General features: G+C 34.8%; 2 protein-coding genes across 8 annotated transcripts in view; one reads left to right on the forward strand and one right to left on the reverse strand.

The window, feature by feature from the left end:
• The window catches only part of TSTD3 (thiosulfate sulfurtransferase like domain containing 3), a 43,374-nt gene extending 21,352 nt beyond the window's left edge, over positions 1 to 22,022 (forward strand). For 2 of the 4 annotated variants that reach the window (XR_002823305.1, XM_023727598.1), the window contains one exon: positions 20,505 to 22,022. Coding sequence is in view for 1 of the 4 variants with exons in the window: in XM_023727598.1 (XP_023583366.1) it covers positions 20,505 to 20,508 (4 nt within the window). In the remaining 3 variants the exon portion in view is untranslated. Of the gene's footprint in view, positions 1 to 14,094; positions 14,169 to 19,368; positions 19,630 to 20,504 lie in introns of all 4 variants that reach the window. The other 2 variants (XR_002823307.1, XR_002823306.1) reach the window with 2 other exon arrangements.
• On the reverse strand, positions 1,693 to 25,888 carry CCNC (cyclin C). Of its 4 annotated transcripts, XM_023727593.1 has the most exons (13): positions 25,603 to 25,760; positions 22,149 to 22,255; positions 21,029 to 21,113; positions 20,581 to 20,650; positions 17,950 to 18,001; positions 12,154 to 12,209; positions 11,246 to 11,281; positions 10,474 to 10,565; positions 9,750 to 9,817; positions 7,883 to 7,962; positions 6,629 to 6,747; positions 4,195 to 4,289; positions 1,693 to 3,652 (listed from the first exon to the last, which is right to left on the reverse strand). In XM_023727593.1, the coding sequence occupies exons 1-12, from the start codon at positions 25,632 to 25,634 to the stop codon at positions 4,238 to 4,240; spliced, it is 849 nt and encodes a 282-aa protein (XP_023583361.1). In that variant the 5' UTR covers positions 25,635 to 25,760; the 3' UTR covers positions 1,693 to 3,652; positions 4,195 to 4,237. The 4 variants fall into 4 exon arrangements, with proteins under 4 accessions (XP_023583361.1, XP_004372472.1, XP_023583363.1 ...); XM_004372415.2 differs by lacking the exon at positions 4,195 to 4,289 and having other exon boundaries at positions 25,603 to 25,888; XM_023727595.1 differs by having other exon boundaries at positions 1,693 to 4,289; positions 25,603 to 25,774.
• Positions 25,889 to 26,060: the final 172 nt, after the last annotated feature.

The following is a 26,060-nucleotide window of genomic DNA, read 5'->3' on the forward strand; positions in this document are numbered from 1 at the left end:
CCACTGTAGTCAATTCTATGATGACAGCTATGCTACAAGGTCTAGAGAGCAGCTGGTCTGAGCTGGAGGATGAAGGACTCCAGGAAAAATGTCTCCCTGAGAGTGAGTGATTTGGGGGAATAAATGAGTAAGTGAATAATGACAGTGATTCCAGGGAAAAATTGATACAAAGTAAACAGCAAATATAACCAAGGCAATTACTACTTCCAGGAAAACAAAAATAATCTATAAGAAATATAATCATAGTATACTACAAAATACAACATTATCTACCTATGTAAATATCAAATGCAAATTTAACAAAAATTGTACAACTAAATTGGCAGGATAATGAGAGTAGACATTCCAGTGTAGGGCTGGGTTAGGGGTAGGATAAAGGGAGGTGTTTGAGAAAGCAAAATCTTCATCTTCCATAATAGAAAGTTAACAGATAATATTTATGATAAAAAAAAGATAAAGAAATGGGGGCATAAGCAAAGGAAGCAATACGGTAAAGTGAAGTGCATGGGTCCTGGAGCCCAGCTGCCCAGGTTTTAAAGATGAGAATCTAATTCTAGCTCTGTCGCTTACTTGACCCATGACTTGGGTAAGTTACTTAACCTTTCTGTTCCTGAGTTTCCTCATCTCTAAACTGAGACTGTTCTGAGGATTGACTTCGTAACTGTAGAGAGTTTAGAACATACTTAGCACATAATGAGTGCTCAAAAAATGCTATAAGCTTGTTTCTTTGTTACTTGGAAATATGGAAGTAAACAACAGAGAAATGACTAAAAGGTGAAAGTGACTGCCTTAGGGAGCAAGGAATGAGACGTAGGGAGAATAGAGCATAGGTCTTCTGTTTTCCTTATGATGCCTTATAGGAGCACAGTCCAGTGGAATTATAATGCAAGCCACATAAATGATTTTAAATATTTTTACATTTAAGAAAGTAAAAAACAAAACCAGGTGAAATTAAGTTTAATAATGTTTTATTTAATCCCATGTATCCAAAATATTATCATTTAAAACATATAATCAATATAAACAAATTATTGAGATTTTACATTCTTTTGTTTTGTACTAAGTATTTGAAGTCCAATGTGTACTTTTACATTTACAGCACATCTCTGTTCAGACTATCCACATTTCAAGTGTTCAACAGCCACATGTAGCTAGTGGCTATCATGCTGGATAGCGCAGTCTTACGGTAATATTTGATTTTTAAAAACAATATATATCATGAACAGCTGCTAAATCACAGAAAGAGACAACCAGACATTATATGCCTCCTCATGAAAGACTACGCCACCATTTAATACAGTAGTCTGCCAAAACAAAAAAAAAAACCAAAATCTGATCAAGCCTCTAGATTCAATTACCAATTTACAGAAAATACAGAGAAAGAACATGTTAGATGACACCTCAAGGATGCAATCAGCAAAATCCAGATGGTAGGAAACTCTTATTAGGCAAGCAAATCAATTTTTTACAAAATAAATTGCATGGGGAATTTAAAAATGAGATGGGAGGAAAAATTCATGAATTAAAAAGATTTAAATGAGGTATCAATGAATTGCAATGTGGGGTCCTTATTTAGACCCTGACTCAAACTATTTAACAAATTTTTATATTTATAAAATAACTGAAAATTTGGTTGTAACACTATTTGATAAGAAAATATTATTACTGATTCTTTTTTAGGTAAAATAAAGCTTTTATAGTTTTTTTTTTTTTTTAAGAGCCATTATCTTTTTAGGGCAACATACTGAAATATTTATGGATGAAATGAGATGATGTCTAGGATTTGCTTTAAAATAATATGCAAGTAGGGAAGTTGGTAGAGGGTTAAATGAAGAGATTGGCTATGAATTGGTAATTACTGAAGCTGACTGATAGGGTACATGGAGGTTCACTGCACTATTTTATCTACTCTTGAATACGTTTAAAATTTTTCACAATAAGTTGGAAAGAAAACTACCAGGCATATGTACTAATTTTTAAAATAACAAAAAATGTAAAGGAATATAGGTTAAGCTGAAAGGAAAAATCAGTGTTAAGTCAATGATGGTGATATATAATCACTTTGCCCTTACAACTCAAGTCCAATTCCTTCAGACATGAGGAGAGTTTTTTTTTCCCCCTTATTTCTTATACTGCTATAACCTCCCCCACTGATTCTGACTCATAGCGACCCTATAGGACAGAGCAGAACTGCCCCATAGGGTTTCCAAGGCTGTAATCTTTACGGAAGCAGACACATCTTTCTCCTGTGGAGCGGCTGCTGGGTTTGAACTGAACTTTTGGTTAGCAGCTAAGTGCTTAACCATTTGTGCCACCAGGGCTCCGTGACAAACTATTGAAGGCTTTAATTTAATACTTATGTAAAGGAAGGACTCTCAGAAAACAACATAAGGCAGATCCAAAAAGATAATTCAAGACACTAGTCAATATAGCTGGAGAATTTGCTTTTATTCTTGTAGTTTTATACTAGGAAGTCAACATTCAATAATCCATTTTTCACAATTAATTTAATCCTTAAATTGTACATCAACATCCTATGACTCCAAATCTTATTTATCACTCTCCTTCAAGTCTGAAGAAAATGATTAATTTATTAAGTTCCACAGACAGCACAGTCCCACTGACATAACATTTAGCCTGAATTCCTACACTCACGTTAGAATAATAGCCAGTATCAAACTGGCCTGAAACCTGATTGTGTTCCTGGCTCAGGATACCTGTAGTAAATTTGTAAATCCACACTAAAACACAAAAATAAGCTAGGGTGTGTATGTCTTATAAAAACTTTTCACAGTAGAGTAAAAATTAACATTAAAATTTTACCAAATTTCAACCATATTATGGTGTTTTATCCAATTAACTTTAAAAATGCCTGATTAATTATGAATCAATTGCAAATAACTTCATGTAGGAACTTTTTTTTTAAGTTTGCCCAGCATTTCAAAATCATTACAGAATTAATAAACTTTTAAAATGTCAAAGTATGCTATACATATTGCACTTTTCTGCTAGGCTGGGCTAGTATCTTCCCTGGCAAGATACCAAACTACTGAATAAAATATACTTTTAAATCAATAGGTACTTGATTTATTTCCCTGACATTATCAACATCATTAGCAAAATCTTCCAGGATTCTGTAAGATCTGATTTCTTAAATATAGCTTTAAAGTTTAACTTAAGGAGGGAAAAAAAGCCCTCTTATGTTTGACTTTTTATGTCCTTTTTTTGGTCCTTCAATGACCAAAAAGAATTTTAAACAAATTATGCTTCATGTTTCCTGATTTAGTAAAAACAAATCCAAATTAAAAAAAAAAAAAAATACTAATCAAAAAGCTATAAATCATGAAATGTCTATGTATGTCTGTCTGTAGGTCCCTTAGAACCTTTCCAAATTTTTATAATCAAGAAATTTTAATCAATTATGTACTAGAATCAAATCAGGTGAGGAAAAAATTATTTTGCAAAAATAAAATAACTTCCCAATGTGCTTGACAGAAACAAGCTATTCATTTTCATTTGTGTTCCACTGAAGACATTACTGAAAACTGTCCAATGGTTTATTTCCAAGTGGTCCACTACGGATTTCTTCGGAATGTTTTAAGATTGGCTGTAGCTAGAGTTCTGACTTCCATTTGGACCCTGCTCTCCTTCACTGTTAAAGTGGGGAAGAAAGAGATTTTATACCAATTAAAAGATTCAATTTTCATCAGCTTGATAAACCTACTAATTTTACAGTTAGCTATTCTATGGCACAACTCTACAAAACAAAGACATTCCTGATTGTAAGACACAGAGGTGGAAAAATTAAAATACAGAAGACTACCATTTGGTTTTATGTTTTTATTTTTATGTAGTTTTGTGCCTTCACATGTAAAAGCATTTTGGAAGTTAGTGTCCATGTACACTCAAAAAATTTAAATTAGGGCATAGGACTTCATTGTCATTACAGGTATCACTCAACATAGAGATGAGAGCTGCTTCTGAAGAAATTTCCTATAGAATTAAATTCTACATGTAAAATCCTATTCCTATTAACTAATTATGAAAATCAAAGTGTTCTTCCAAAAAAATTGTTGTCCAGAGGTGTAATAAAATCATGTAAATACAACAAACCTTTATAAATCAGAAAGAAATATGGTAATTTTCTGGTAAATGCTGAATATTTAAAATAAAAACAACTAAAACTGAAAATACCAGTAACTGTGGCAATAGGATTATTGCCTTATCCTGTCCATCATCATCTTGCAGCTTCAGGCCCTGCCACTAGTGGAGAATCACTCATGGAATTTCTGCAAAAAATGCATCCAGAGGTAGCTGTTTGAATGGCTGCCTTAAACAGCTCCTTGCATAAGTTAATTTTATTTTTTTCAAAACTGTAACATTAACTTTATCAGTAATAATGTACAAATCCATCTTAATGTTATATAATGTGATTGTTTTTCTCGATAAATTAAGATGGGTAGCATTTCTTTACTTCCCTTCTGTAGCTTGACCTTTTTGTCCCTCAAGTTGTGCTTTTTTCTTATGTAAAGGCCTTTATTGAGCACTTTAATAACTGGGCCCCGTGAACTTTGAGGATATTAAGGTCTTTTTCAAGAGCTGCAACATGCTTCTGAATTTACAGAACAATTTGGAAGAAAACAGAACTGACAGTTTCAGATCTTCATGTCAGCAGTCTATGATTATATTTGCATAAATGTAGTTTTTTTTAACCTTCCTATCATTTTTCCATATGTAATGGATTAATGTATTCCTATAATATGCCCCCCAAATGGCATTTAGTGTAAGCAAGATTAAGAAAGTCACATTTGCAGGGAAATGTAGCAGACCCTTGACATTTTTGAGAGATATGTCAGATCTTTATAAATAGATACTTGATGAGATATTTATAAATACATTATGTATCCTTCTATAAAATGCTGTAGAATATAACTAAAATTCTAGCCAATGGCTTTCTAACCTTTAATGATCCAATATATTTTGAATTAAAGTCATTTATAAATTATATTCAAATAAATTTGCCACTAAAACTGTATTACATTCTATCATTACTGTATAGCCTGAATTTACCTGGGCTCTAAAATTGAAGCTGTGGTAGTAAACGTTATCATGATCAATGATAATGTCTGAAACTATGTATGCAATGTATGGATGAAGATTATGAAATGTACTCTATAGCAGGATAAGGTCAAGTTAGAGCAAGTAAGCAAACTCCTTGATAAAAGAAGTTGGTCAATCAGGTAGTAGAAAAGTTGATGGAGAAAACAGATTTCTTTCTCAAAGTTAAGACCCACATTGAAAATGTTTCTAAATTTATGAAGATTCCATTTAGCTTTTTCTAATTCTATTTTCCAAATCTTCGCCTTTTTATTAAACCAATTCTTAATGGTTTTTCTCAACGCCCATTCATACCCTAATATGAATTATATCCCACACCACTTTCAGCCATATCCATGAAATCTTTACCATCACTTGGCGTGCAAAATGTGTAATTTTTTTCACTTGTCTATGGAAGGAAAACCGACCAAACCCACTGCCACTAAGTCGATTCCAACTCACAGCAACCCATAGGATAGGGTAGAACTGCCCCACAGGGTTTCCAAGGCTGTAAATCTTTACAGAAGCAGACTGCCACATCTTTCTCCTGTGAAGTGGCTGGTGGGTTTGAACTGCTGACCTTTTGGTTAGTGGCTAAGTGCCTTAACCACTGTGCCACCAGAGCTCCCTATAAAAGGAGACCCCTTGAAATCATTCACTGCATTCTTCTAAAAAATTACTGTGGAATTTTTCTTCATCTGAAAATTTACTATTTGCTTAAATGGGAAGCAACAGTGAACTTCTAATACTGGCCAAAATCAAAGTCAGTATCTTGATCCATTATATTGTTAGTGGATGTGGGACACATGACATATACATTACATACCATGGTTTTGCACCCTGGTTTTTCTTAGTATTTTTTTTCCTGCCTATAAAATCATTCTTCTCCAATGAGCTTCTTCAGTTATAGAATTATCTTCATAGCAATGTGAACAGATGATGCTGCCTCTCCTATTTTCGCAGCACGCATAGAAAAATAGGTCTTCTAATTCTTGAACTAACTCTTCAGGGGTTCGTTGGCCTTTGCAACTCGTTACTTCATGAAAATGTTTGTACAACTTCCTGGCTCTTTTTAGCAGATATCACATTATTCCAGATCAGGTCATCATCTACATTTTTGAAAACTGCTACTGAAATTGTAAAGACAGGATAATAGCCAGGAGTGGAAAAAAAGATGGTATAGAGTCAAACTGACATAGGACGACTACATAATTCTTTATCCTTGAATATCAAATAAACTTGCCTAATTCTGTTGTTTAAATTTTTATACATTATATAGCTATATGTTGAGGGATACCTGTAATAGACCTGCCATTTCATTGGAAAATTTATTAAATAGATGACCATTATCAATGTATATTTTTAATGAGGTATTCTCAATCTATCAACTCACAAACAAAAACCTATTATGAATCATGAAGCTTTGGAAGAAATTTTAAGAAAAAGATACAACATAATCTAAGAAAAAATATGTTAATGTAGTGTGAAATGTATACGTCAATGAAATCAATAATTAAAGTCAACAAAGTACCTGTTTGGAGGTGGTTTCGGTTTCGGCATCTTACTAAGGATAGTTGCCATCTCTTTTCTCTCATCAAAATTCTTCCACTGCTCATATAGTTTTAAAATAACCCTGATTATTTCCAAAATCTAGATGAAAATATTTGAAAAGTTTTCAGTAGCAGTAACAATCAACATTTAGTATATGAAGAACACACATTACATACTAGGCACTCCTCAGAAAACAGTGAAAAGATGGAGCCTTTGTCTTTATACAAGTACTCAAGTTAGACTAGACAATCCTGATAAATTTGAAAGCAGTATTTTCTACCACACCGCCATTTAGACTTTTCCTCCTAGCCTCTCAGCTTTTAACGTATATGCCCTGTCCATCCTGATCCATCTCTGTAGTTGGTTTCCTTTTATCTACTGACATAACAAAATTACTGTATCTCAGAAACCATTCTGACCAGATTACAGAATACCAAGGAAACTAGTGAGATACTAGGAATACAGATTCTATTCATGAAGGAGTGTGCCACTACAGAGCATACTCCTCTACTTCCGTTTCAAACAATTTAATGGGAGGGAATGCACACAAGACATTGTTTTGTTAACTACTTTACACGAGTTATAAAGCGCTCAAGAACTGGCAGCTACAAATCGGTCATATCCAGTTCCCAAATTATCCCTTTTTTCTCTACCCGAATGGAGCTAACCTTGGATTAGTTCCAGTGTTACTAAGATTTCATGAGAAAAGGTAGAAAAAAAGGACAAAAACCACTTTGATAGGAGATAGGTTGTGTTACAGAAGTTCACAGTAGTATTTAGTGGTCCCTAGGTAGCTTTTGGAGCCCTGGTGGGGCAGTGGTTAAGAGTTTGGCTGCTAACCAAAAGGCTGGTAGTTTGAATCCACCATCATTCCCTAGAAACCCTATGAGGCAGTTCTACTCTGTCCTATAGGGTCGCTATGAGTCAGAATCGACTTGACGGCAACAGGTTTTGGTTTAGGTAGCTTTTAAAATAATCCTGGAAGTTAAAGAATATTTTGCAGCCAATCAAACCAAATATATACCATCTTCTTTAACCCTAAGTCGAAAAAAGAAATATAGCTAAATACTCAACATCAACTCTTCCTGCCATACACATGCTTTTTAATATTTGTTAACCAATAATCTCCTTAGCCTAGGGGACATAATAAAATTTTAGGCCCAAGATAAGTAAATATGATGTCAGTTTTAAAATGTTCAAGTCTATATTCAACTGAGGGAATTTTAAAAAATACCTTCTCCATATCCACAGAAAGCTCAGCAAACCACTGCCTGGCATCTTTCTGCTGTACAACACAGGCTACATGTAGGCAAGCTGTAAAGAAAATGAGAGACAATTGCTGACGTTTAACTGCAAAAAGGAATAAATACATGGACTTAGAACTAAAGATAAGATTTTCACTTATAATTGTCATCTGCATTTTTCTAGCATTCCTTTTAAAAATTATATGGCTTCATATAAAGTTATATTTGATCATCCCATCAATTTAATCTGATAAAGATTGAAAAAAAAAGGTTCTTGACAGCTCCTGCTCCTGTTTGTGCTATTCATGGTGCAGCTGCCTTGAGAGTCAAGGACATGTTAGAGAGGAAAAAAGCCAATGAGGAGATTAGAGCAGGGAAGTTATCCCTGAATAGCAGTACAAAGTAGTGATCAAACTGCAACCAGCACTCAGTGTTTGGAAAATGAACAGCGAATCAATACACTGATACAATACTGCCTATATTTTGATATTTCAATTACAGGCAGTGTTGCCTCTGCCTTTTTTTTTTTATTAGCATATGATCAAGTTATGTGAAGACCAGGCAGACTGATAGAAATTCAGTGTTATAATCAAATAATTAAATCAAAAATTTAATGTCTTTATACAGTAATACAACATTAACAAAGATAACAAGAGCCCAAAGATTATCATCTACTTCACAATTTTGCCTAAGGTAATTCCTACTGAGCAGCCTGGCTACCCTGATCCCACCCCAGGTTGTAAAGAATTATACTACCTAGTTTGGTTACTCATATGACTCAGCACATAAGAAGTAGCAGAAGAAGCCATGGGCCTCCACGAGACTACCATGGGAAAACACAGATAGCAGGGATGGCAAAGATGCAGCAAAGTCCTGCCATTTCCTCCTTCCTACCTGTGCAGATCCTAGCATTCTTCCCCCCTAAACCCAGACACTATACCTCAGAATTCTTCCAAATATAGTGCCTTCAGGGAGCCTCCAGGTACTACAAATTAAGTATAACCTATTTACCATCCCTGATGAAAGAAGGCTGAGGAACATCAACATTTTAGTAATAAATGAAAAGAGAAAAACCAATGAAAGTAAGTCTGAACTGGTAAAAGAATAAAGGGGAAAAACATCAAGAGGACATAGACATGGAAATCAATAGAAGAAACGAAACAGAAACTAAAAAGTGCCTAATACATACCGGGCATTATCTAGTGCTTTACGAGATATCTCATTCAATTCTTGTAACAATCTATACAGAATTATTATTATTCTCTACTTTATAATTAAGGAAACAAACTCAGAAAGGTTAGATAATTTTCCTACAACTGTAAAGGAAACAAAGATTCCTTTGCTACAAAGACACTCTGGAGTATCTGATTCCAAAGACTATGTTCCAACCCATTACACCCCTGCCTTCCACAGACAGTAGACCACTAGCTAACTCCTCCCTCCAGCAAGGCATTAAAGACCACAGCTCCTTTACTCAACCTCTAAGGACTTACCTGGACTCAGTAAATAAAAGACAGGCCAGTTATTCTACATGACGAGTTACAACTAATGTTAGTAGGCTTAATTCTGAACTTTTCCTCTTACACACACAAAAATGTTCTGTTCAAACACGAATTAAAATTATTTTATGCAATTTTAAAATAAACTTACCAAAAAAGGGGTGTGGGGGGGGGGACAATAATCCTGATTTGTGACAGTTGCAATTCACATTATTGAAAAGTTCACATGCAAGAAAGGATTAGCCTATTACTTCATGGAACATAAAAACGTAAAGTACAATAGGGTAAAATTTATTTTAGGATGACCTAAATAGGTTTATAACAATTTAACTAGTAAAGGCACACAACACTTACATACCTAAAGCTATCATGAAAGGAGGATACAGTAGGCAAAGATCCGTTCTGTAGGTATCATTCACTATCCTCCTATAGAAATATAAATCATATCATTATTAAAAGCAGAACTACTTCATGTACATTTCCTCCCCTGCCCGGGATGGCCACACTGCCCATCTATGTATACCCTTGTTTCTCTCTTAATTACTGAAGCATAGATATAAAAGGTAAAAATATCAAGGCAAAAAGACAGAAGAATGCAACAATGAATAAGCATATTTTAATGATTAAAACTATAGCCAAATATATTTTACATTTTAAAACCTCATAAGAAATTATAAAATAAGCAAATAAGCACTTTTTTTTCAATTTATTAAAGATCAGAAGGAAATCAGAGATAGAAAACCAGAAATTATACAAGGAATCTGTATATTGAACACTATCAAAAACTGTTCTGATTATTTCAAAAATAATTTCAGTCTTAATTTTTATGCAAACAGACTGCTTTTCAACAAAATCAAATTTTAATGGGTATATATATACCCAACAGATAATTTAAGATCTTTATTACTTTAGTATTTATACCACTTAGATGTTGTTAAAATTCAACAAGCAGATATTTCACTTAACATAAATTACCTTGGGGCACAAGTTTAATGACTTAAAAAATACTAAGTTTCATACTTAGTTGTCAACCTTCCTAGCTAATAACATGTCACACTATTAATAACTTCTGTTCTAATTACCATGCAAGGGGAAGCAACATGTCTTCTTGGCCCATGTCCTGCACATACTGGAGCAAAGGTCTATAAGGATGATACACTATCAAGCAACAATCCTAGAAACAGTTTAAAAAATGTGCATGTATAAAAACAGATTTATTACAACACAAAACGATATCATTACCCAACTGATTTGTAATTGTTTATTTCAAAATAAATTTTGCTAACTCATGCTTGCTTCCCTCTTAGTCTCTTAAGCAAGCAGTATGGCAGCCCTAAACCCTACTGTAAGAGTAAAGGCAGTGCTCTCTCTGGAATATACCTTGGTAAATCGGTTGGCAGTCAGTCAGCATCCATTCCCTTAGAGACTCAAAGTGTCACATCTGCAACACACTGAAACCTCTTATTAGCCTATAAATTCATAATTCCCAACTGGAGGAGCAGAATTCTGCCAAAGACATAATCTATCTTTAAATATCACCGCACACATACACAAATTGTGCAAATAATTTACAATGGTTTAATGTCCTGACTGGCTTGCTTTTAATCCTTTTATTATAGTTATTGACCATAGAGCAGAAAAAAAATCCCATCTTAAGTAGGATATACAAATTATTTTTACAGGCTTCAGATAGGACATAGGATATGATGCTACTATGATTTCACCACTATGTATCACTTGGAATAATTTAAAACAGACCACCCTACAAATCATTTCTTTAAAGATTTTCTGACTTCATCAAATTTGAAAATACTAAGTTTTACTCTATTAATCACGGGAAAGAAATATACTTACCATTAGTTCTAAAAGATAAAATTCACATTCTAATATCTGTCAAAAAAAAAAAAAAAAAAAAAGATAATCAAATGTCAACATGAAACCAAGTTGGATGAATTTTAGTCTGACATAACAATTTAGAGACATTATAGTAATTTATCACAAATTTTTACTAAAGAATTTTAAAAATCAAGAAAACCAGCAACTTCAATACGCATGGATGGCTATAAAGCATTTCAATCCTTATAAGGAAAAGCCTCTTATAAGCATTCTTATTACTTATTTTTATTTAAAATATCTTGTATAAAATTCAGATTAGAAAATCTAATTTACTTCCTACTCAGCAAATGCAAAAAATGCAATTATCTCCACTAAAATGTTATGCTTATTATATTATAAATCAGTAATTGGAAGGAATACTGAAAATGAAAAAAAAAAATTAAATAGAATGAACAAATCCCTCACAAGGTGGGAGAATAAGGACATGACTATCATAAGGTCAACAGAAAGCCATCTTACAAAATTATGTAACTTCTAAAATATAGCTTTCATACTGTTCCATTATAGTAGTTCTCAACCACAGCTGCACATTAGTATTACCTGGAAGCTTTTAGAAAATATCAATGCCCAGGACCAAACTCTAAAAATTCTGATTTAATTGGTCGGGAGAGGCCGCAACATCAGTATTATTAAAAAGTTTCCAAGGTGATTTAATGGGGAGCCAGGCTGATAACCATATATGAAATATATATATGTATATATAAAAACGGTAGAAGTTATTTAGCTTTAATTTAAAATTAATGTCTATATTCTTTAGTATCTGAAACTGTGATTTCTAGGATACTATTCAGTTTTACTCTGATATAAAATAGAACTGGTTGAGGTATAGCTCTGACAGGTAGTTTTATTTCATACAGTATACTTACATGGTTCATCCTATAAGGAAACTCCTTTGGAAAGGCATATGAAAATCTAGTTTTTACTGCAGAAAACAAAACAAAACAAAAACAACTTAAACTGGTAAAATGGGAAAGCGAACTAAATCTTCTAACACACTGTAGAAAATTGGAGGGCAGGGCTAAATCATGTCCAGTAAAAGCTCTTGGAGATGCTTGGCAGGGATGCAGTTTTTTGTTTGTTCATTTTCCCAGAAGGGGAAAGACTGAGTGACAGGGAGTTCTAGGCCCCTAACTATACTATAATTGTTGTTGCTGTTAGGTGTCGTGGAGTTGGTTCTGACTCATAGCGACCCTACAGAATAGAGTAGAACTGCCCCATAGGGGTTCCAAGGAGCAGCTGCTGGATTTGAACTGCTGACCTTTTGGTTAGCAGTTGAGCTCTTAACCACTTACCATGCCATCAGGGCTCCACATTTAGAAGGCTTCAATTTTATATTTTACATATTAAAAAAAGTTCTGCTACTTATAAATACAAGGATTGGAAAAATCATTGGCTTTTATCACCTCTAAAATCTTTCTAACTCTAGAATAGTAATGTTCTATTCTCCAGTGTTGAGCTTAGAAGGAACACAGGTTGTTTATGTGTTTACAAATACCTATTAGATAATAACATATGTATCATATAATATTAGAAGGATAATACACCAAAAAAAGTTATCAGTGGTTATCTCTGAGATTTAAGGATAATTTTTTTTTTTTTTTTTTACTAATCTGCATTTTCTAAACTCTTTACAATGAATGGATACTTCTTTATCCAAAATACGCTTTAATAAAAGCACGAATAAGTACAAGTCTTTAGAACTTTTAACTCCCTCTCAAACACAGTTAACTATTTGTCTTAGTCATTAAAAAGTATAAATAAAAAAAACGTTAACCATTAATCCTATCTCCTCAAAGCTTCTCAAAAATGTATGCATGTATACAGCTAAGTACTAATTTATAAAACTGTATTTGAGCCATTTTCATCCAACATTTAATTCAAACAAATGAATACTGACAGGTTTTAGAGAACCCGTGACTTGAGTCCTTCCTTTTGTACAAGGTCCAGGTGACCTCACTGAGATTAAAAAGGGATTTTATTTATTCTATGTATTTTGAAAAAGATTAGTTTTGTAAATTGAGTATCCTAATAGCTAATTTACATAAGTAACAACTCCCAAGGTTTGAAATCTAAAAAAACAAACACTTCAATAAACCAGTTGCCATGGAGCTGATTCCAACCAATGGCGACCCCATGTGTTTCAGAGTAGAACTGCACTCCATAGGGTTTTCAAAGGCTGTGATCTGTCGGAAGTAGACTGCCAGGCTTTTCTTCCAAAGAGCCTCTTGGGTGGGCTCGAACCACCAACTTTTCAGTTAGTAGCTGAGCACTTAACCATTTGCACCACTCACTGAACATTAGGAAATTTATACTTAATCTTTCCTTTCCTCTCTTCTTTAGTTAATTCATCTTTTAAAAGTACTTAAGGTTTCTGAGTTTTACAAATGCTGTTGCTGTAAACAAGTATACAAGTAAAACATGTATTTATACAGTGCTCACCAATCAACAAGATAAAATGATTCTCTCTGGTACATAAAACAAATCTACATCTGTAACCCCTAGGCCTTGACTACTAATTTAGAGATCAGATTTCCTGATGCTGTCAAATTCTCTCCTACACCCTAAAACTACTCAGCATTTTGATTTTCTATCTTCTAATCTTTTTTTTCTGACCTGGAGGAAAATGTATTCCTCCTCTCCATAATTACCCCTACCACCCATGCATTTGATAATTCCTACTTTTTTTCATCTTTAATCTTTCCTTTTCCAGTAAATCTGTCCCATCACTTTCTAGTATGCTCAAATTTTCCTTCTAAAAAAATCAAACAAAAACTCTACCTAATTCTATTCTATACTTTATTTTCTAGAAAACTGTGAAGACACTACAGAGTTTCCTTATACTTCCCTACCCCGTTTCCCTGATTATTAACATCTTACATTGGTAAGGTGCATTTGTTACAATTACTAGAACAATATTGATGTATTATTAATTTAAAGCCCATAGTTTATTTATTCATATTTCCTTAATTTTTTACCTAATGTCCTTTTTCTGTTCTAGGATCCCATCCAAGATACCACATTACGTTTAGCTATCTTGCGTCCTTAGACTCTTCTTGGCTGTGATAGTTTCTCAGTCTTTCCTTGTTTTTAATGACCTGGACAGTTTTCAGGAGTACTGGCCAGGTATATTGTAGGTTGCCCCTCTATAGAAATTTGTCTGATGTTTTTCTCATGATTAAACTGGGGTTATGGGTTTTTGGGTGGAAGATCACAGAGGTAAACTGCCATTTGCATCATATCATATAAGGTGTATACACATCAACATGATTTATCACTGTTGATATTGACCTTAATCACCTGTCTGAAGTAATGTTTGTTAGGTTTCTCCACTATAAAGTTATTACCCCCCGCATACTACACTTTGGAAGGAAGTCACTATGCACAGCCCACACCTAAGGAACGGGGATTTATGCTCCGCCTACTTGAGGGCAGAGTATCTACAAATTATTTGGACTTTTGCATGAGAGATTTGTCTCTTCTCCTCCATTTATGTACTCAATCCTTTATTTATATTAGTGTGGACTAATGGATATTTATTCTATACTTTGGGTTATAATTCAATACTACTTCAATTTCTTGCTCAAATTGTCCCAGCTTTGGTCACTGGGAGCTCTTCCAGTTGGCTCCTATGTGCCTTTGACATATCCCCACCAATGTAGGTTTTTGTTTTTTTGAGTACTTCCTTATTTTCTGGCACGACAAGATGCACTAGGCCCATCTTGTATATTTCCGGTGCAAGTCCTAGAATCAGATATTTTTCCTAGGAGCCCTGGTTCCTTGTAATGGAAAACGAATTAGAAAGATCCGGGTGCTAGGTATATTTGTTGCTACTAGGGTGTCACTGCCTGTAGGTTCTCTCAGCTGACAGAGCAAAGAACTATATATATATGTATAGTTCATACTGATGTCATCAACTCTAATTGATTACTACATGGATCATTCTAGACTTCTTCCCTGTTTATCTGTAAATTCCCATTCAACAGTAAGGAACCTGGCTCTGACCATCCACTATTCATTTACTTAATTGCTGAATTCCAATATATATGTTTAGCAGAATTGTTAACTCCTATCTGTAAGGGAAACAACTTTATCAACTAGAGTACAGTGCTTATGTGTAGTTCCTTTTGTCTAGTTTTACATATTCCACTCATTTCCAAAGTTACTTAGGTCAGTACCTTTCTCCCCCACCTCCTTCACTCAAGTTGTTTCATACATTTGTAATACAGTTAGATTCTCCATTTTTCAGTAGCTACTCACGTCTTAATTCCTTGCAATCTGGCTTCTACTGCCACACCTCCATAGTGTCTAGTAACCCTGTGTCCTCTCTTAAAGTTCACAAACCTAATGGTCTTTTTTTGTTGTTGTCGTCCACATCTTCTATGCAATACAAGACACTGTGCAACTCTATCTCTTTCTTAAAATTTATTAAGTCCCAAATTTCTATTATTGGCCTCACATTTTTAAGAGGATATTGTATTGATATACACTTATAATGTTCAAGATTAAATTTTAATTCTTTCCAGAATCCACTTATTCTCTATTCCAGTACCACCTTCAGCTCCCCAATGCCCAGGCCTGAAACCTCAAAAATTGTTTTTGACTCTTCTTAAGGCCTTTCTTTTCACAAGTCCTGCTGACTCTATTGCTAAAATCTGGCTTGCTCATTTTCCACGTTGGCTGCCAATACATTAGTATAAGCTTTCATTAGTGCTCACCTGGATTACTTCAGCAACTTCCATATTTGTCTATTTCTATTTATACTCTCCTCCAATTCATCTTATATAATTGTGCCAGATTCACCTTCCTACTGCACAATTCTGGCATCACCCTCATGTTTAAAAATAAATAAACCTTGCAAAGGTACCACCACTGTCAACTGAACAAATTGCAGTCTTCTTCATCTAGCACTAAAACCCTCTATTATCTGGCCTTAGCCAGGGAAGGGAGTCTTTTCACTATTTCCTTATTCACCATTCACTGAATGTAACTCATTAATTTTCCCTCTTGAACCACGCTGTTCAGTGTTCCTAGACTGTCTCTCTCTTGCATTTACCTAGGATCAAATTCTATCTATCTTTAGCCCTTCTGGATTCTTCTAACAAGTAATCTTTTCCACTCAAAACATTCAGAGCATTATCTGTAACTTTCTTATATCACTTATTTTCTTCTATATTAATATTTTTATATGCATATCTTATTTTCTTCTCCTTAAATTCCTTTATCTTTGTATCCACCACTGCATCTAGCATGGTGTCTTCCAATGATAAGGATGTTTATAATGATGATGCTAATAGCCTCTAAAGTTTATGGAGCAAAGCACTATTTTAAGAGCTCTATATACATTCACTCAGTTAATCCTCACAACAACTGTATGACACAGACTATTATTAATATCCTCACCTTGTAGATGAGGAAACTGAGGCAAAGAAAGGTTTAAGTATTTTGCTCAGTTTGTCATAAACAAAGCCCTGGAGCTAAAATGTAAAACCCAGGCAGTATGGGTCTATATAATGTGCTTTAAAATTTATCTAATAAATAAAATAGCCTACTACAGAATTTTCCTGAATAGGTACTTTTAAGACTTGGTATGAAAAATATAAATAAATAAACTTCAGTAACAGATCCCTTACTTACTAAAAACTTCGGGAAACACAGACTAACGTAAGAAAATAAAGCACTTATAATCTATTACCAAGAGATAAGCACTGCTAACATTCTGGTAGATTTCCTTCCAGTTGTTATACAATTTTTCAATAAGTCAATCAATGCCAATTCAATACTTCATCAATGCAATGTATGTTGGTATATAAAATTCTATGGCAAAACTGATTACTAATCTCCTATACTTAAAAGAATAAGATATGAAATGGAAAGAATTTTATACATAGAATTAGATAACTACATTCTTCTCAGAAGGGAGAATGATCCAAAAATATGAAGAGTAGTAGTCTGAATCCCAAACTTAAAAAAAAAGTTTTCCTCTGCCTCTCCTGTGTAGATCACTAACTAACTAACCTGTTGTCATCAAGTTGATTCTGACTCACAGCGACCCTACAGGACAGAGTAGAACTGCCCCTGGGGTTTTCAAGGCTATAAATCTTTACGGAAGCAGACTGCCACATTTTTCTCCTGCAGAGTGGCTGGTGGGTTCCAACCACTGACCTTTCGTTTAGCAGTCGAGCGCTTTAACCATCATGCCACAAGGGCTCCTTGGCTTAGAGACAAAAACCCATTGCTGTCGAGTTGATTCTGACTCATAGCGACCCTACAGGACAGAGAATAACTGCCCTGTTGTGGCTAAAAGTCAACTCTACTGACTATGGAGTTACTAGTTTTTTCTGTACCATGTTTATCAATATGGAGGGAAAATATATAATTCCCTAGAAAAGGCACACATTACAGTTGCTTAAGAGAGAGTTTACTCTACCCACAAGAATAACATTATAGCTAGTCGTTAGGAAGCAATAAAATACAGTAAAATTAGGAGGTGAATTTTTTTCTCTATGCTTATTACAAAATTAAGAGCCACTGAGTTTAGTTTTTAGATTATAATTTACTCACTTTTCTTAGAGATAACACTATAAGTGATTTTAAAAAAGAAACTTCACATTTTATTTTCTTGAGAATTACTCCTTAAAGCAGGATATACTTTTTACACTTACATACAGAAGTAGCAGCAGAAATCAATCTTGTATTCGAGACAACTCCAAATTCCTAAAGAGAGAAAAGTAGATGAGATCATGTACATAATGTGAATTCAATGAACCTAAGAGTATCTGAGGTCTATTCAAAACAGAGTATTTTCTATGCTTCCACCATGTTTATACTCTGTTCATCTTCTACCTACTTAAGGTCTAAACTGCTTAAACAAATCTGTAAATGTAGTATCTTTTCATAAAATTACTACAATTTAAGACAAAATTTAAAATAGTTTTATCACTTAATATTAATGAAAAATACCAGATTAGAAACCAAGCCCTAAAGAGGCAGTGCCAGTTTCCTACACTTAAATTAGTTTCCAAGATTTTTTAGATTCTATGCTTAATTACAAGAATAAAAACCAAGTATGCTTTCTATTCAATTGAACATGAACTAACAGAACAGGTACCTCATGCCATTTAATAGTAATGCAGTTGAAGCTCTGAAAAGGCTAAATTTTAACATCACCAAAAGAATTCAAAACACCATACAAACAATAATCCTTTTCAGAGCAGGGAGACAAAAATGACATAGTATAAGTCTTCCAATGCCAGTTTCCTCTTTTAACCTAATATACTACAGTATTAAAATAACTAACATTTACCAGATGACCCACCTTACACATATTGTCTCATTTAATTTTACATTAACCTTATAAAATTCCTAAAGTCTTTGCTTCATTTTAAATCAGAAAAAAAATCAAGAATTGGTTCCTTATCCAACAAAAGAAATTAGAAAAACAACATTCTATTACAGTCCATTCAATTACTTTCAACCTACACCCTTATCCTGTGTGTGTATGCATGTATGTGTGCATACATATTTATATTTACACTTAAACCTCCAACTGTAATAACTGAAACTAAAAACTAAATGCCCAAAACATCTTCTTAAACACAATCTCTATACACATAACTGGACAAAACACAGATTGTCATAGGTACAGTTGAAAAAATCTATAACCAAACCTGAAAGAATACATGATTTTTCAGGAATACTTTCTTTATTCAAAATTATTAAAGTGAAAATTTTCACTCAGTAGATTATACAATCAAGTTCTACTTAGTAAATCATACAACGAAAGATATTTAATAAGCAAGACAAATTAAAATCCCCAAGTTATTCTAGAATGATCAAGAAGTTTATAAGGATTTTATCTTGGTCTCCCATACTGGCTGTGCTTAAGATACATGAATTACATGTGGTATTTAGAAAATCCACATCATAATAAAAGCCTTTATAAAACACTTTCCTTTTCCATTACAGAACTGAACAACAAAGCTGGTTCTGCCTCCTTAAATTACCAGCTATAATCAGAAAAACTTAAACCTCTAGGAAGCTTCTGTTAATATTATTTCTAATAGTCAACTCTCATTATTTAGGTAATAGATGGAAGGATGTCATGGATAATCCTAAATAATGACTAAACCAAATCAAAATGGGCACCAAAAGGAATGTAAACTTATTTGGTTAAAATCACATTCACTATTCAAGAATACAACTACTTATCTAAAGATGTAACTCAAAAGTATAAATACAAAGGTTTTGGAACACTAAAGATTGCATGGATTAGTTGATGAAAAACAGCCAATAGCTGCTATTACCATGTGAATTTTAGCTGAGCTGTCAAAAATACTGGAAAGGTAAGTAAGTCGAGCAGATACTTGGTCTCAGCTGCAAGTTCCCATCTCTCTTCTTTCCCTCACCTAATTTCTCTACCCTCATCAGCCAAACTTTTCCTTGCTAGAGTTTATAAAGCTATAAAAGCCGTTGCTGTTGAGTTGATTCTGATTCATAGTGACCCCATGGGACAGAGCAAAACTGGCCCATAGGGTTTCCAAAGCTGTAATCTTTACAGAAGCAGACTGCCACATCTTTCTCCCAAGGAGCAGCTGGTGGGTTCGAACCACGGATCTTTGGGCTAGCAGCCGAGCGATTAACCACTCTGCCACCAGGGCTCCTCTATATAGCTACAGCCACCCCCTAATCCTCACCTTCCTTTTTTGCTTTCCCTATGGCTTTGTAGGTAGCCAATCATGAGAAGGCAGGTAGAGGGAAGACAGAACATAGGAAGCATATGGGGGAGGAGGGACACTCTCAGGTACAGGAAAGAAGCAGTGCACTTGCTGAATGCTATTTCTTGCCAAACAATAAGGGTCTCAAAGGCAGCAAAGCAAAGCAGCTAAGAGCATCGGATCAGGAGCCAGACTCCGAGGGTTCAAACACTGGCTCTGCCACCTACCAGCTGTATGATCTTGGGCAAGTTTAACCTCTCTGTGCCTCACTTTCTTCGTTTGTAAAATGGGGATAATACTACTATACATCCTATACTTTGTTAGGAGAATTAAATCAGTTAATATTTGTAAAAGGACTTAGAACAGTACTTGATACATAGTAAGTGCTATGTAAGTATTTGTGAAATGAATATATAAAATAAAGATACATATATGTTTTGTTGCTTTTGTACTAATTTCAGTATTTTGCAAAAAACCACTATCTATTATTACTTTTACTGCAGGTAATGTGAAAACTGGGGCAAATGAAGCAACATACGTCAAGTGCACTTTGATGAAGAACAGAAAATGATTTCATACCTCTACTTTGGATGCCAAAAACACACACGTAGGGGCCATTAATACAGGATCTATACTTTTCAGAGAATACCTAAAGTATTATAAAACAAAGTTAAGTATCATTCATACAGAAAACATACTGAAAAAAGTCAAGATCCAAATCCACTGCTGCTGAGGCAACTCCAACTCATAGCGACCCTATAGGACAGAATAGAACTGCACCACAGGGTTTCCAAGGCTGTAACTCTTTACAGAAGCAGACTGCCATATCTTTCTCCTGCAGAGCAGCTGGTGGGTTTGAACTACCAATCTTTCAGTTAGGAGCTGAGTGCTTTAACCACTGTGCCACCAGGGCTCCCTAAAGTCAAGATTACTCTATTGAAAACACATGATTCATTTATACATGGTTCATCAATACTGGATAAGAGTTTCAAACAGACATAACATCCCCAGAGTAAAACAGCCCTACCTGGCATAGAATCTCTTGAAATAGACCGTAGCAGTGGCAATAACTTGTTGTCTTAATTTAAGATGTTCACCTAATGCTTGGATAACTAAAAGGAAAATAATAAAATTTTAAATATTTCTTCTGGAATCATTATAATATTAGCATTAAACAATAACTTCCAAACAAAGGGAAAACCCTACACATGCTATAAAGCTTGCTTGGATAACAGTGGTCCAGCAATGGGATTTGTAAATTTGTTAAAAATATTTATAACCCGTTGCTGTCAAACCTGTTCCAACTCATGGCAACCGTATGTGTTACAAAGCAGAACTGCTCCATAGGGTTTTCTTGGCTGTAATCTTTATGAAGCAGATCACCAGGCCTTACTTCCATGGTGCCGCTGAGTAGGTTCGAATTGTCAACCTTTAACTTGCAGACAAATGTAAACCATTTGTGCCACCCAGGGACATTTCAAAAATATACAGGTATGCATAAACAAAAAAATTGAAATTAGCTCCTAGTAAAAATTATTCTTCATTACAGAGGACAAATGATAGGTATTTCCTTCTATCTTCTAAATATTTTCAATGCTTTTCATATTATCTTTTGAATAAAGATGAAAATATTAGACACCCATCTAATTATATCTAACACTTTACAGTTTATTTTTAAAAATTCGTAACGAGTCCTTAAAACAACTGAGAAGCAAATTTGCAAAAGAGTAAACCGAGGGTTGTAAAAATCATGTGACAAAGCTACCATGTGTCAGAGCCAGGATCTTATGACTATAAATTTTCCCCAAAGCAAAACTGTAAATTAGGAATGACCAATATAGAATGTCAGTCCCAAGAATCATTTATCCTCCTACTCTGCTCTAGTCAACCTTAACTTGGGTTTAAAAATGCATTATAAAGGCTTAGGGAGATTAATTAACACTTACAAATTGTCTTGAGTGCCTCTGACATTTAAGATTCAGAAAAAACTTTATTCAGATCAATTAAAAAAAGATAAAAATGAATATAAATTGTAAAAAGAATACATGTATAGACTAAAATAGTTCATCACAAATTACCATACAAAAATTTTTATTTCAGAGGTAACCAACTGTACCAATTTCAACCAACTGAAAATTTTTTTTTACCATTTGTAAAAAATATTTGTAATTTCCAATATTCTTCTTCTGAGAGAAACTTTAAGTCCTTTTGGCGCTCCTTCAAAAGGTCTTGTTTATCCAAAATCCATTGCAAACTGGAAGAAGTAAAGATGTTAAGACATGCTGTAAAAAGTTAATTAACAAAGTCACAGATAACAGTCTAAGATTAAACAGGGTGTTCATATTCTGAGAGGTACGAACACAATGCAAGAAGTAACCCTGAAAGATACTATTTCTCACATTTCTTGAAACTCCAACACTGAGAATTACCTCATTAATAAACACAAATATACCCTGAAAAAATTCTGATCTTTTTCTCTCCCTCCTCAGACTCTCTGCCACTAGCTTATACTGTTTATTTCATGGATTCTAAGACTCTGATAATCAAAATGCATCTTACAATCAGTGATGTCTTAGCATTTTCAATGGCAGCATGTTTACTTTTTTTTTTTAGATAACATTTTATTGTTTTTTTCGGTGAAAATTTACACAGCAAAAAAGGCTCCCATTCGACAATTTCTATACTAATTGTTTACTGACAGTAGTTACATTTTTCACAATGTGTAAACATTCTAATTGTGCTCTGGTTGTTCCATTTCCAGTAGTCTCTTTTTCCTGCCCCCTTATCTTCTCATCCTTGCTTTAGAGTAATTTTGACCTTTTGGTTTCATACAGATGGTTTTTTTAACGGAGCACCAAACTTTGCCATGCTTTATTATACTTTTAATATAATGTTGGACACCATCTGGTAATACTTTGTTTAGGGTCTTTGAATCAATATTCAAAAGTCAGACTTGTTTTTAGTGCTACCTTTGCTTGATTTTATTGTCAGTGTTAAGGTGGGTTCTTAAAAAGAACTGGAAAGCATTTCCTTCTTTCTGTGTGAACTGGAACAATTTCAATAGCAGAACTATGGTCCTCTTGAAAGTTGGGGGTAATTTACTCATGAAATAACATGTGGGCCTTGAGCATTTTTAAGGAGTAGTTCTGGTAACTCCCTTAATTTGCTTTCTAATTTATATCATAGAGATAGCCCAAAGGTATATCTGGGATCATTTACCTTTCTCATTCCTAATTTTATATTTTTGTATCATCCCTTTTTTCCTTGTCTCAATCAACGGTAGTTTACCTAGCCTATTGTTTTGGTGTTCCCTCCCAAAGAACCAGCTCTTGTAATTTCTGATGATTTTTTTCCCTTTTATTACATTAATATGTGTTACTTTTATTAAGTCTTTCCTTTATTTTCCTTAGGTTTGTTTCGCTGTTTCCTTTTTAATATTCTGAAGTAGAATTTTTAAAATTTATTTTTATTCTTTCTCATTCAATATTTTAATTTTCTTAAGTTCAGCATGGCTACATCCCATAAATACTGATATATATATTGATCTCATTATTTTCTAGATATTATGTAACTGTATTTTCAGTTTCCCTTTCATAAAGTATCCAGAGTTGGTTTTATAGTTTTTATTTTTGTTACCTGTCCATTCGTTCATTCAATCAAAGAGAAAATATTTATTTAATGCCCTTCTACTTTTACCACATTGTAACCAGAGAATGTGTTTTGTGCTACTTAAATTTTCTGGAATATGTTGGGATTTGCTCTGTCCTGGAATTAACATTAGTTTCATTTTCACAGAGTCATTTTATCTTTTTAAAAAGAAAAATTTAAAAACAAATATTTAAAAAAATTTTCCTCACAGCATTTTGTAAGAGAATAAACCAAGATTTATAAATACCACATTTTATCAAACTTAAGATTCCACTGATTGTAAGATTCATCATTATTTCATGTGTTACTAGAAAAAAAACTGCCATGCCAATTTCAGAGAAGTTAAAATGTGAAAATGTGCACCTCATACATAAGCCATGAAATATAGTTTATTTCATGACAATTTTCCTCTTTCACTAAAATCTCTGATATGTACCTAAGGTAATGTCCTTTCATAATCTTTCTTCTTTCATGAATTGTCTTGTATTTCATACCTGTTACTTTTTGCAGATAAGGGACTTCATGATTCTGAAGGGAGTTAAGTAAAGTGGCCCATTCCTTCAGGACTATTTGAATTGGGAGGCAAGGACAATTCCAAAAAAGCACATTCAATATTATAATAACTTTATATTTGAATAGTGAAAAACAATTGTTTCTATAATGCCAATAGTAAGTGAACACATATATGAAAATGCTCATCAAAAGGGGGATAGGATCTCTTTTTTAAAAGTTGAAAAACTGCATTAACTTCTGACAACCAACAGCTAGCTTCCTAGAAGTTCTCTCAGCTTCCCTCCGAGTTTATAAGAATATCTCTTCTCCACTACCTACGCTTTCTATATTTTAACTTTGCCGAAGCAAATGTTTCAATGAGTGAAAAAACTGTACAAAATAAAAATGATATAATAAGTAAAGCTTCTATAGCATTTCATCACCACAGAATCACTTTATAGCAAAAGAAAAAACCTGCTTTTCTGAAAATAGGTTTCTAAGCCCATTGTTCCTTTTTTCTTGCACAAAAGGACCAAAAAAGAAAAGAAAGGAACTGATGGTATTCATAGAATCAAAGTTAAAATGACAATTACAAATACTCTTAGCATTAAAAATTACTTACACTAAGTTAGTCTTATCACGTTCTGTTCCTCTTTCAACTATCCAGTGAAAAGTGTAGTCAATGCTTAATTAGCCCCATCACCCACCTTTCTGCTTTTTGAAACAATGTACTTAAGGAAAACTATTTTTAATATTACTCTAGCTCTTCCATGGTCACTGGCAGAAACAAAACTTATTCATGAAAAAGGATAAACTGGCAAACAAAATCACTGGAAAACATAAAATACAAGGCAGAGACTAACGAAAGTGCCAAGTCTTGAAAACACCTGCTGTATAACCTACCAACATAAAACTCCATCTGTGCATAAGGTACTGGCAGGAAGCAGTTAGTGAGCAGAAATAAGGAGTTCCCTCTCCTCTCGGAACATTATTAAATGCATTTAAGATAGATGGTGAATGACAAAACACCAGATGCCGATTCTTCGAAGTGATCCCAGGCAAAATCGAGCCACAGCCATCCTGAAGAGCCCGCCTCACAGTCCAGAACTGAGACACACTTCCCACACCTGGGCCCATTACCCAATTCTTCCCCCACCCCCCCGCCCCGGGCCTAGCTAATCCAACAATCCGAAATTAAACTCCTTAACCTCCTTTCCTCCGAGACTGAGCTCGTTCTCCTACCATTCCCGGTCACAGATCCTTCCTTCGAAACCAGGTCAGGGAGAGGGGAAAAGGGAGTCGTCTTAAAAAAGTGCATCCCGCTTCCGGCCGCCGGCTACTCCCGGGACACCCCGAGGCGCTCGGGACAGGGACCGGAATGCAGGCCAAGGGGAGTTGTAGGCCCCGTCCTTACAGACCCCTAAGTCCCGGCCCTGGACGGGATGACGGGAGATCACTTACTAGTGGGAGCTCTGCCAAAAGTTCCCTGCCATGGAACACAGCTTGCCCTGATAAAAAAGCACCAGCCGGCGGAGCGGCCCGCGGAGCGACCATAGACCCAGCCCGCCCGGTAACCGAGCCCCTCGACTATAATCAGCTCTGCTCCGCTCCGCGGCGGCGACGGCGAGAGGAAGAGGATGGCACGCTGTTCTCCTTCATGCCGGCCGGCAACACTGCTGTGTAAACCCGTTCCTTTTAACAAAGGTTCCGGCCCGCCCCACGGTAGCGGAAGAAGCCGGCAGGGAGGAGACCGCCTGTAGGCGCGCTGGAATAGGAGACGCGAACTGCAGCTCAAGGGTGTGCCTGGTGTTGGTAGACTCTCGCGAGAGCTTCGCGCTGTTCCGGCCTACAGCCCGGTTGCTTGCTGTTCTGTCGTTAATACTAGCTACGTTTAGTGGGGTTAACTTGGGGAGGTGTCC

Source organism: Trichechus manatus, unplaced genomic scaffold, assembly GCF_000243295.1.
Source record: "Trichechus manatus latirostris isolate Lorelei unplaced genomic scaffold, TriManLat1.0 scaffold00017, whole genome shotgun sequence".
NCBI lineage: Eukaryota > Metazoa > Chordata > Mammalia > Sirenia > Trichechidae > Trichechus > Trichechus manatus.

What these genes read in the sequence shown, in the direction of transcription:
- CCNC (XM_004372415.2), bottom strand. Translation starts at nt 25,634, where the DNA reads ATGGCAGGGAACTTTTGGCAGAGCTCCCACTA. An exon ending in TTCTGCTGCTACTTCTGTAT is followed by an intron (nt 12,210 to 17,949) that starts GTAAGTGTAAAA and finishes TGTTTTCTGCAG; the next exon opens with TAAAAACTAGATTTTCATAT. An exon ending in ATGTTGCTTCCCCTTGCATG is followed by an intron (nt 9,818 to 10,473) that starts GTAATTAGAACA and finishes ATATTTCTATAG; the next exon opens with GAGGATAGTGAATGATACCT.